Below are 13,040 nucleotides of genomic sequence, written 5' to 3'. Positions count from 1 at the left end.
TTTGAGAGAGAATTATTAAAGCCATTTCAATCAAGTCTATTGACTTATTTTAAAACAACTTTTGTTGTCAGTGAAACATTTAGGCTCTCACATTTCAATAGTACGCGTTAATTTCTTCACGCGCAGTTGAAACAATAAGATGTTAATTTGCGTTAAACGCCAGCCCGCCTAGTAGAAAGTGAGTCTGATGCCCCAGACAGACTCGCGCCACAAATCATACCATTCCTCTATATATATATATATATTTTTTTTTTCTCTATCATATTTTTCCATAAATATCGTACGATGATACTAACAGATAAAAAACATTGACATCAATAATCTTGATAGGCAGAACAGGAAGCCGGCTGTAAAATAACGACCGAATCAACAAAATTTAATCGTTTATTTTTTAGTATATATAGACAATTATGCAACAGGGTACGCTTAGACGTGTGTGGGAAAAAATGTTCTAGACACTCGCGTTGTGTTGTGTTCGGTGATTCTCAGACGATCGCGGCGCGAGTCTATCTTGGGTTTTTTCTTAAGATTACTACGCGTGTTTTGGGTTATTGCAATTTTACGGCCCCGGCGAATAAAATGTTGAATATTTTCTCAAGAGTAATTAAAATGGGTTATTTTTTTGACAAGCTTTATTTCGTGTCACGTATATGTCTGTTGCAAGGTATTATTTGACACACTTGACGCGGCGCCGTCTGAAATTTTGAATCCATTTGTGAATCGGATAACATTGTCAAATAATTATCTGATATTGAAATATCAGAAATTGAATATCATGAATAGAAATTTAGCACGGCATATTAAACTTAATTCAATGTACATTTATGCTTAATTGTATGTACATGTAAATAGATTTCAATGACGAGCGCATAGTATACATAGGTATCTATTGAATTCCATGTTGTTGTGATGCAAATATGTTATGAAGGTTATTAAACCTGCAAATCGATGTAGGTCGTTTCATAGAAATGTAATGTGAACGACCAGAAGAGGTAGCGATTGGAATATTTTATACTATGTGTACGATTGAGATTATTAACTCTCTCTCATTTAATCATGGTCTTAGTTTAATTCTTCTTCTTAGTTTAAGTCTTCACCGTAAGGAATAAAGACATGATACTGCATCGTCAATCATTTTGATCATTGCGCAAATCATCTGAAGGCCTACCACGAAACTTACAAACAAGTAGCATGTTATTAACGTCCACATACTCTGTTTTTCCCATATCGTGTACGCATTGTGTAAAAAAATAGGAAACGTGAGGATGCAAAGACGTGCTACGCGTTTTATTTTTGTTGGTAGGACCCCTTGAACATCTAATTACTTGCTCGCTCACCTTCATCGATATCGTTCCTAGCTGCAGCCTCGAGCAACATCACGCTGTCATTAAAGAATATATTCCGTTTGTTACACTTCTCCCTTCTCGGCCGCGATCTCGCCCACTCTTTCTCCCTCTGCTGCCACAGCTTCAGCTGGTTCATACGCCGCCTGCAAAGTGACGAGTTATGTATTACACTCGTGTTATTGTTTACGCAAGTTGTTAAGATTCGCAATGTAAACAAACATATTGGTTGTTTGTAAATTTAAAATAGTTTCAAGCTACGTATAAACTTTTATTCCGCAGTAATAGTGGCGAATTTGCAATGATTTTTGTGTCGACCGTACATATTTGTGGATAAATAATTTATGTAGTTTCTATGGTATATTATAAACTGCAGTAAAGACTACAAAGTAGAGACTACTTAAATCAATGGTGAAAGATGTAGTGTAGTTTCAATATGTAAATTTTTGATTAACAATTAAAGTGATGGCCTTGAGGGAAGCAAATATTGGTTATTTGTAGTCGCTTTAGCGACTAACACACTCGAAAAGAAAGAAAAACGTGGCATTACAACAGGCCATATCAACTCGCCAAAAAATACCATGCGCAACTTAAATATTCAACAGATATCGTCAAAATTATGAAATACTTCAGAGAGACATGAAAGTTATCAAATTTCAACGCAATTTTCACACATACAGCCCGAGGGAAATCAGGCACAGAAAAGTTCTTTTCCGACCAGAAAGTACTATTTCATTCCGTAAAGCAAAATGATATCACAGTTGAAAGATATGAAAACTCTCACACTAATGACGCAGGTACAATGATAATTAATATACAGTGTACGTAATGACAATTGTGATGATAATTTATCGTTACACTGATTTCGGGGCGATTGGCAGAATGAATGTGCTACCGCGAAACAACACGACACAATGAATACACATCCAAAGAGTTGCACAAATTGAATGTAATCAATTTGTTTGTCTCAATAAAGGAATTGATATGTTTAATGTTTATGAAAACGTACAGATACCATGCATTATGCTTACTTAAACAAACGTTCCATTTTTAGGGCAGACCGATGTAATAAATCTATTTTATTTTATTTGTATCTTGTCAGAGATATAGTAGCTATTGTTGCGTTTAGATCATTTTATATATATATAAACTCTTAAATATAGATAAGCTAAACACTGATCAAACATTTCTGAAAGTTGGGAAATTAGAAGTGGTCTGAAAATAAACGTCTAAGAGCAATGACTCATGCGCAGTGTAGATATGATAATAAAATACGTAACTTCAATGAACTGACCATTTACGTAAAATTTTTGTATATTCCATTAGCACTTATTGTTATGTTATGATTTAGACATACATTAATATTAAATTATATCGTGTGAATTGTAAATTACTTCTGACGTAGGTAAAACAGCAAGACAAATATACTTTGGTTGATAAGGACTTATATATCCAGGATAAGTAAAAATGTAGAACATTCATATTTATCAAATATTTAATAAATCAAAATCAAATCATTTATTCAGAAATTAGGCCTTCACAGGCACTATTTCACGTCATATTCTAAATTAAATGATGTTTACCAAAGCTACAAACTACTAGCATTTCGGAACGACCACTGCTGAGAAGAATGCCGAAAGAAACTCATCTCCCTATTATGCCAGAAGTGCTTACCATTTTTTCAATATATATATATAAACTATATATATATATATATATATATATATATATATATATAGTTTATATATATATATTGAAAAAATGGTATATATACCATGAGGATATCCAACGCAATATTTATGATTACCAATTCAAGACTCGAATGATTTATAGGTTGACATTGTAAACATACCGCCTACGCGCACACATCCACGTGATATCCATTAACTAAATCATGGCTAAATTATAAGAAATTGCACACACGCGTTATTGCAACAACAATAGAGTTCAAGTTGGTTCAAGTGCTTATGAAGGTAGGGTACTGTTGACCTAACGATAAATCAAATCATAGTACAACACTATTATAACGCTAAGAATTACAATTTTTCTAGTTTATTTACCAATTGGATATTCCATTGTCCTATAGTTCATAGTTCCAAATTTTGGTGTTGGGTATTACTTTCTCATAACAAAACATCAAACCAACAATGCTCATAGAAATAGTGGCTATTCATATCAACTACTTGTTTCCATAAATACAATTATACAGGCATACCAAGCGCCCAAAGCTGAAAAGGAATGTCCAAAAATGTATATTCGTGAACATCGGAAATTAATTCGGGGTAAAGCCAGCGGGCCAATTGGCAACCGTCATGTCTCTCTCACTCTATTTCAGACTGGAAGCTTGGTTCAGAACAGACGGCGAAATGCAATTGCCACAAAAATACAACAGTGTATTTGAGTTTGAGTTTCTGCCATTAACTACTTTGAGATAAATACATGACGCGACAATTTTGTCTGAACATGCACCAACGGAGAAACCAACTGCAATCATATTGCCTTTATCATTTATATTTTAGTACGGTTTTTGGAGAGTACCAGGAGAAATACCTAGATGCTCAGCAGTGGGAAAGGCAATTAAAGGCTCAATGTATTGTGAGGTTCTTTCTTTAGTGTGTATCATACGAGGCAACTAAGGGACATAGCCTAGGCAACTGATAAACAACAATAGCGACAATACATGTACGAGTACATTAACGGAATAGTGCAATATCTAATGAGACATATTTTTCGACAGAGTATCAGACTACAATAGCTAGGAAACGAACTCAAGGCGTTGCCCAGTCCGTGTGCACCGGCCTATGACGTGAGCTATGACATCGCTGAATGTGTACCCAGCTGGTACCCACACTCCAATGAAACTGGATCCTTTATCTAGTCGATGGTGGAATCTATTGACACAACAGGCTGTGAGACTAATCGAAGTTTTGCACACGTCTCGTGTCGTATTACAATGAGGAGCCTAGGCTTTGTACAGTTGACCACAGTACCCGTTACTAACTAATAAGTAAAAATGTACAGTAACAACAAATAAGATGAGGAGACTGTAAAAGCAGAATAGAATAACAAATGCACTATCTAGTTTCATAAAAAATGGAAGGTCTAGTTGTCGCAGCGATTTCATGTCCGACTTTCAAACAAGTGTCGAGATGTTTATAATGCAGAGCAGGTATTTCCTCTTATCGGAACTGCATTTCCGAGTTTAAAATAAAAATACTGTTAGCGATTGCTCTGCGAACCTATTTTTTTCATTTATTTATTTAGGTACCACATGGTAGTTTAAATATTTTGTGTTTAAGTCGGAATTTTTGGGACCAAATTGAATCTGAACTCGATGATCTGAACGCTCAGAGTAGAATGTTGAAATTTTGCAAAGAGGTTCTAACTACAACGTAAGTGAGCACTAAAAAAAGAATTTTAGAAATTCCATCTATCTCTCTCTCTCTCTCTCTCTGGTGGTGCAAGTTTGTAACACTAGAAGCTTTTGTCATTCCCAGAGATGAGAGGGCAATTTGCCTTGCAAAAGCTGGATGAAATGAAAAGCATGAATGGACAAAACATCCCAGTAAAACATACTATCTTCGATCGTTTCAATAGCAACGTTCCAATACTGCTATAGGAAGTTGTAACGAATTACTAGAAAGCCATATTGGCCATAATTTCCGCAATTTGTTTCACGTTCCCAATGGGTTAATTTTGTTTTTTCTTAACGGCCAAATGTCATGCAATGGCAATAAGTGAAAACAAGGTTTCATTTTACGTAGGAACCTACCGAAAGCTTATTATTATTTCATAATGTACATTGCGAGCGGAGTTATAACAGTTGCAGTTTGCAACATTTTTACAACTTGCACTGCAATTTCCAGCAACCATTGAATTGAGACTCTTGATTACGCTGAGTACAAACAATAAATAAATAAGAAATATGTAGTATAATTTATTTCATAACAGTTCAAAAGAAATAATTTTGTATGAATGTATGGTCACATTGTCACAAAATCTCTTCGGCGCTTTTATAAGTTACTTCAGCTGTTATGGAATTCATTGACGTTCTTATTATTTTATTTATTGATTAGAATATTTTATGTAAATTGAATTAACCGAATAGCCGATAAGAAATGAACGACCCGCAGGTCAAGTATGCGAAGAATTTTAGAGAACTTTATCTAAAATCACATAAAATAGCGATCCTGTGGAAGCCCTAAGTCCAGACGTAGATAAAAAAGACAATAATTACGACTTGTAAGTACTAAACTAGCGGATATTTATAAAACCGGAACTGCACTAAAAATCTAGGGCTTGTCCACCGCCTAGGGCCGACCACACTCGCTGCTACCGAGGCCGATGCTTGATATTTAGCGTTTAAGTCCAGTAGGTCAGTAGGCTGCAGTGAAGACTAATGACATCTACGTAAACAATCACAAGTTGGACACGGCGTGGACACTTATGGAAACTAGTTTGACATTGCTAAGAAATGGCTCCGCTAGATATTATGTAACAGGTGAATTAAATTAGGCATTTCTGTTGGTATCATCATTTATTACATACAACGGACTTTTGCCGGCAGTTATGCCATAAAAGTTTTAAGGCATAACTGCCGGCAAAAGTCCGTTTTATATTATGTTTTAAGTTAAAACATAATGGGATCTTAATTCGTGTCCAGCCGCTCAAAGAGTTGTATACCAGCATAAGTATTTTGAAACAAATAATTCTAGGAGATGCAATATACATCCGTACAACATTTCATAAAACAAAATTATATCAACTATATACAAAGTCGACATCTTAATATGCTGTGTTCCATACGTTCCGGTAAACCTTGAATACTTATTGTTTTAATCCAAGCCATGTAGGTTTTCAAATTATGAGATTACCACAACGGCGCCACCGTATTAGAGCACAACAAAGCATAGGCCAGTTATTTTCGCTCCAATGCCTTTTTCAGGTTGAGTAAATTTATCGTACCGTATTTTCATCTCAATAATAAAACACTTATCAAAGGCTATCTTATCGCAACCGTTGTTTCTAAAAATATCATAAACTCTTATTGTACTTCATGATCATAATATATGCATTGGATACTATGTATAGCATATATTTTATCCTATCCTACATGAAGATATTTATTGCTCTTTCACGCGATCACCACCTGGCTTTTGATACAATTTATAACAATGGACAAATATTGGACCTACAATAACATTTTACCCTAATTTAAGAGATACTCCGGACTATCATAAATACATTGATCAGTTATGCAAGCACACATTATGAGATTCCAATTTGTTTGTTTTGTTTAGAAAGTCACACGGGATCGCAATATGAAAAAACAAAGCCCCAAGTGAAATTATAAGCATAAGCACAAAATCAAACAAAATAAAAAAAATAAAAATGCTTGGGTTAAAATCGAACATGTTACGTTTGAGATCAAACCGTCGATCAGAAATATTTAAAACACAGCATCCGTTATCCGGGTAGAAGTTACTCTCATATAATAAACTATGACGTAATTGATATTGCATCACGCGTTTAAGACCTGTCTTATACACGCCTTGCGTTATCCTCGACAGGATTCGAACGAGTCATTTGGCCCTAATCGGATAGGTACGTACTAAAACAGAATTCGTATTTTGTTAGCCACACAATCGTCAGTATATTTAATATCTTTCTGCTGACAGCTGACAGACACTTAACACACAGTACTAAATTACTGAACGCAGAAACCTGAAATTCGGTATGTAGGTTCCTTGGGGAGCGTAGGGAAGCTCTAAGAGAGGATATTGCGAAATTCCATAGAGAACGGGAGAAAGCGGTATTTTTAAGCGCGTGCGAAGTCGCGCGCTAAGAAAGAAGCTCGTACAATAATAGAGAAGCAAACATACATGCTGAAACTACATACGATGCCTAAAAAGATTTAAACTAAATTTAGAAATAAAAGAAGGAAGACCAGAATACCAGTTACGGGTGGTTGTCAGAGTTGAGTGATGTCACACGAGTTACGAAGGGAAATGGAAATTGACGGAGACCATCACAACTCGAAGACCTTAAAAAAATGGAGATTGAGCATCGAATATAATAATTTTTAATTTTAATGCACTTTTGCTCGATGATACGTATGTTATGTGACTATTAATAAATTTTAATTAGGTACTAATATGCCTAATTTATTCAACTAACACATAATGAACATGTACTATGCTATCGACACTTGTTAACATATCCGTTACGAGCTCACTGCTGCGTGAACGTTTAACTTGCAATTGAAAAAAACCGCATGCAGCGAATCCAATAATTAATTTCAGTTCAGGCCATAGACCATATAAATTATGAAATGAATGAAATGACTAGCTCACGATTTTCCGGTTTAATGATTTAAGGAACTTAAGAAAAATAAACACAACACTGACAACCATAACACTGTCTGCATGTGGATTTGAAGTTCAGTGTTAGACACAGTGTTATACAAAACATACAAGCGATGAGACATTGATCCACCATATGGGCAATAGTCTAAAGCTAGACGAGGACTAGAGATGTGTTTTCTTCAAGTATTTAGAGATGCGTTTCCTTCAAGTATTTCCTCAGATCCAAATAAGGGTATTGAACTGACTTGAGTTGACTGGTAGAAAAAACCTGATGCTTTAAATCCGCCTTTACATGTTTTTTTAAATAAAGTTAAATAAAGAATAAATACTGATTCTTATGCCCAATATAATTTATATACCCATATATGGCCTGGACTAATAACAGTCTATAATGTGCCTTCAGAAACTTTGAGGAGCTTGAGATAATGAATTCTACTATACTAGAAAAAGAGAAAACATAAAATACAATCGTTTTAATCAACTCATTGATTCCACGTAAATCTATAATTTTAACGTTATCTTTTTACTATGGCTACAATCTGATTCTGATAAGTAATCTATCTGTTAGTTTATTTCAACACATCAGAAGCACATGTTCAATATCACCAATCACAGATTTTTATCACGAACCACTTATAAAATTAAATTTTAGACAATTAAGTTATTACAAAAAAAACATTCATGACGATTAACATCAAATATTATATTTTAAAATTGTAGTTAAAATACCTAGGTCGCTAAATAAATCCTTTTTATGAATCAAAATATAAGAAAACATTTTGATTCATAAGATCGATAGTAGCTAATCAAAAAACAAATTTTACGTAGCTAATTATCTACCTGTGATGGTATTATACCGGTGATGGATTGATATTTACGTACCAGATATGAGTGGATACATTTATTTTATCAATATTTTAATTTAATAATTTCCTGGCAGCGTCTATCTGAACTGAACGCGATATAAACTCAGAAAAGAATAGATTTTCAGAAATGGATAATTGTAGATAGGTTTTTAGGGTTCCGATAAATTGTCTTTATTCTGTTCAGTCGTTATTTATTTTGACGAGCTTTTATTTAGTTTTACCTGTCCCGTTGTTTGTATATTTGTTTGTCTGTAATAAAATTCACCTATTTTAAATTTCACCTATTTCCGCTCGTGCTACAGAGATGAAATTTTCCACCTCGTGGCTTCAATTTCCATGACAATACATTATTATGATAGTGCAACCAGGGCTCCTCAACGGTATACTGTACGGATATGTTTTTTTTTTTCATGCGTTGAATGCAACTAGATTCCTTTAATAACAATAAAAACATGGGGCAAAAATATCAGTTTTGTAAAAAGTTGTTTATTAGTGTAGGTATGTATATTGGAACCTTTCCCTTTCTAAAATTATAATAAGAAATATAAAATTATTGCTCTGTGCACCTGAGACATTATATTGTCCCCACTGGCTGGGGCCTTGTAGATGGATAAGGAGGATGAGATGAGGATGGGCCATGATCACACAAGCCCATAGCTAATGAGTACGTTTTGACGACTGAAAATACAATTAACAACGACTTTCCAAGTCACGAAAAAGGTCGCGATAATTTATAAATTTTTGTTCACCCATCCGCTGTGATAGTTCCTTAACTGCCACTATAGCCGAGCTAGTGAACAACTGCGCCACCAAGCTTCTCTAGCCTTCAATAAAATTAATCCAGTAATATTCTAAGCGAACCACTTAGCGCCCATAGGTACTCGGTAATTAAGCGCAATTGCTAGATTGACATGTTAATACGTAAACAAACATCCAATTTGCATTAAACATTTATGAAACAATTAGTTTTGGCCTTTCATTGTTTGTCCCTAGGGTCAATAAGTAAAACACACGACAGGATTGGAAAAAAAATTGAATCGTTACGATGTGTTTTGTAGTACAACTTTTGCTGTTCTTTTGTTGTTTGATTTCGTCCGCACACGTGAGAAACGGATTTGGACATTGAAAATATAAAAACAAATCACACAGACGCTTGTGTGATTTGTTTTTATATTTTCTGTTAAAAAAGAGCAGAATGTATCAAAACTGGAAAAAGTTTATTATGTACATCACATAATTTTGTCATAAAGTTTTAGGGAAATAGTAAAATATGCTTTAGGCGCTTTCATGCGTAAAGTGATCACATATTTTTGAAGCGGTAGTGGTCCCGTGGTTAAGACCGTCTTTAATCGAAAGGTCATAGGTTCGATTCTTACTCGCCAAATTAGTTTATATCAATTTTACTCACATTAACTATACCCTATTCATCTTGGACTGAGACAAAAGGTAAATAAACCTTGAACAAAAAATCATTATTTCTCGTTATTCCTTGGTTAATTTTGTTCTTACTTTCTGTTAATGTTAAATTTTTTGTTATTGTTTTATGGAGTCATGTCGCTTACTTAAATGTTTGGCTTGTTAATTTCTCGTTTCTTTTTTGTTTACCTTTTGTCTCAGTCCAAGATGAATAGGGTTAGATAGTTTTCATGGAGCACTATTCACTTCCCATGAACGAAACCAACGTGAGGAAATCAGTATATTGATTTACTATTCACTAGTTAATGTGTGACTATTAGCCATTAGATGGCGTCAGTACAGTAGTAAAAGTCATGCTTTTTAGCGATTTGAATAAAGTTGACTAGCCGCCAGTGTCAGCATTAACGGACGTTACTATGACTACAGACACTAGTGTCTTTATTCCTAATGTGCATAAATTATTTTCAGTATAATTATGCATGATTTGCAATTTTTACGAACTTTAGACTGCATTCAATAAAGTTTAAAGCACCCAGATGACATTGTACATAATAAACAAAGATTTTTTGAACAAGTTTTAAGAGGGCATTGATGTTTTTCTCACGCACTTTCGCCAAATACTATATTTGCCAACACAACGGCCGTGGGACTATTAACTCACAATGTAATATAATAACATTACATATAATTACATAATGTGTGCTATAAATGCGAGGGTATGGTGTCTGAAGTGCTGTTTAGAGACTACATTATGCCTCATGGGCTATCCTTCCCACTATAGTGTGTTAATAAAACTGTAATTATTATGGCCTTAGTGAATAAATTCACCAAATGTCTAAGTAAATAGCCTCCAGCCTATATCGTAAGGTATCATATACACATAGATATCTTTTCTAGTTGCACCGTGGTAGTTTTAGGATCTCTCCATCAATCCCATGGATGTCAAACAAGGCGACTTAGGGACAAAAAGTCTTGACATGGCTATGAACAACAAAAGCATTCCCAAAGAGGACTAGTCTAAGTCCACAGCCGAATCTTCAAAATTTTAAGGTTAATTTTTTAAGCTGACATACTCCTCAGTGTCCTCTAATTTACATTTTAAAGTGTGCAGCTCGAGTTATTAACATTCAAGCAAGATAAAGGCTATAGTCTGTATATTAAACAAATATTTTGTTCAGTAATCTTTTGCACAAAAGCCATTTCATTCAAGTCTTTGCTTTAATATTTATGTAGACTACGAAATATGAAAATAAAATTTGAATGTGTGTATAGATACCTACTTTCTCTAATTTTTTCATAAAAACAGAATGAGAGATAACAAAATGTGTATCTCCATCAGTTACCTAGCATTACTTGGTATCCTTTCACTGAGTAATGCTTATGGACTACTATAAGATGAAACAAATGCAGGAATATTTTGGATATTACAGATAATTCTTTTAATCTCATAGAACAATAACCTATTTATGTAGAATCAAATTAACATGGATTGATGAAAGTAGGATGAATGTAGGAAAGTGAACCATGGACTCGGACTTCTAAACTCTATTGGAAATACACCCAAAAGAGAGAGATACTTAGAATCAAATTATAAAATTGAAGGTACACCATTGGCTGCATATATTTACAATTCAATTCCAGGATCTTTTCTATATTCTATGTATAGTATTAGACATGCAAAAAAATCTTACCTTCGAGCTAAATGTAGTCGCTCTTGGGTGGTCATATGCTCCACCTGAGCCATTTCTGCTACCAAATCTGAGTGTTCCATTTTCAATAGTGTCACCTTAAGAATAACAAAAAAATAATTTAGAAAAGTAAATTTAATATATCATTGATTATTTAAAAAAACTAGGTTATTGTTGTGTAGTCGAGTTTAGATTTAAAACATAAAGAGATTAAATACATTACTGAATGCACATGTACTTTTCAATTAAAACAGTGCCTTCAAAATTTACATAGACTAACTTTTTAGTTATTTATTTTCTAACATTGCGAACATTATATGCATAGATAAAACGAACTTTTAAAAAATATTTTCTATTATTTCAAGAGCGATAGTGATAACTATCAGTAGCTCCGATAAGATATGGATGGTAGGCATATATCAATACTTTAACACGTCAAATTGCGACTAAAACTTTAAAGTGGACATGATATCATCTAAAAACCGTCTAAATCTACTAACTTAAGAAACCCATACCTGCCTCGGCGAAACATTTTAAAAAAACAACTGACACTATTTAGAAAGGCAAACAGTCCCTCCGTGCTAAATTAACTTATGGGTCAAGTTATAACCAATCAGGCTATGTTAAGTACATTACTGCAATATTAACAGTTCGTTAAGTAGAATCTATACAAAACTTACCAATATTCCAGTTATTTAAAAAGCAAAAGTATGTTTCATTCTTGTGTTGATACCTTTGCCACACATGATAAACACTAGCGAATCATGATGCACTTAGAAGTACACATATGCAACACAGGTAAATTAATAATATAACTATCTAACATAAAGTTTCACAGTTATAGAGCATTTTCCGTTATGTTTCATGAAAATATTAATAATTTAAAGAAAATCACAAGACAAGAAGTCCAAGACGACAACCGAACTAGCGGCACAGATACATCCCGTGTTGCCATAGACAATAAATTATTCGTCGTGACATTACATTAAGATCTTATTGACATTTAAATCGATTAAATCTAAGATAAAGATTGTGTTGAATTTACATATATGAGAACTTTTTTAAATCTGTGGTTAAAATCACAGGTATTAGAACATCCTGTGGTTGAAATTTATGGTGTACAGGTAGAACGAATAAAATCTCTCTTTCGGATCTGGGAATTTTCGGTTCCCATTTCTCCTAATAAATTAAGGAGCTTACTGTCTGCTTACTTTTCAGGGTTCCATACCTTAAAATATAAAAATCTATCCTTTATAGCATTAATTTTCATTGTCCGTTTATCTCTACATCAGTCAAGAACATTTCAGTAATGCAGAGGTACAAAGTTGAAATTTCACACTGCATGAACGTTGTAAGACATCT

General features: G+C 33.9%; 1 protein-coding gene across 2 annotated transcripts in view; it reads right to left on the bottom strand.

The window, feature by feature from the left end:
* Window positions 1-12,618, bottom strand: part of MYPT-75D (Myosin phosphatase targeting subunit 75D) — a 34,210-nt gene extending 21,592 nt beyond the window's left edge. For both annotated transcript variants that reach the window (XM_053750382.1, XM_053750383.1), the window contains exons 1-3: window positions 12,359-12,618; window positions 11,682-11,776; window positions 1,338-1,489 (exon numbers count right to left, since the gene is read on the bottom strand). In XM_053750382.1, coding sequence (XP_053606357.1) covers window positions 1,338-1,489; window positions 11,682-11,761 — 232 coding nt within the window. In that variant the 5' untranslated portion in view covers window positions 11,762-11,776; window positions 12,359-12,618. The remainder of the gene's footprint in view (window positions 1-1,337; window positions 1,490-11,681; window positions 11,777-12,358) is intronic.
* Between the last annotated feature and the right edge of the window lie 422 nt (window positions 12,619-13,040).

This window comes from Plodia interpunctella, chromosome 10 (assembly GCF_027563975.2).
Source record: "Plodia interpunctella isolate USDA-ARS_2022_Savannah chromosome 10, ilPloInte3.2, whole genome shotgun sequence".
Classification (NCBI taxonomy): domain Eukaryota; kingdom Metazoa; phylum Arthropoda; class Insecta; order Lepidoptera; family Pyralidae; genus Plodia; species Plodia interpunctella.
The sequence above is the reverse complement of the archived record's forward strand: the minus strand, read 5'-3'. Positions and strand labels throughout refer to the sequence as shown.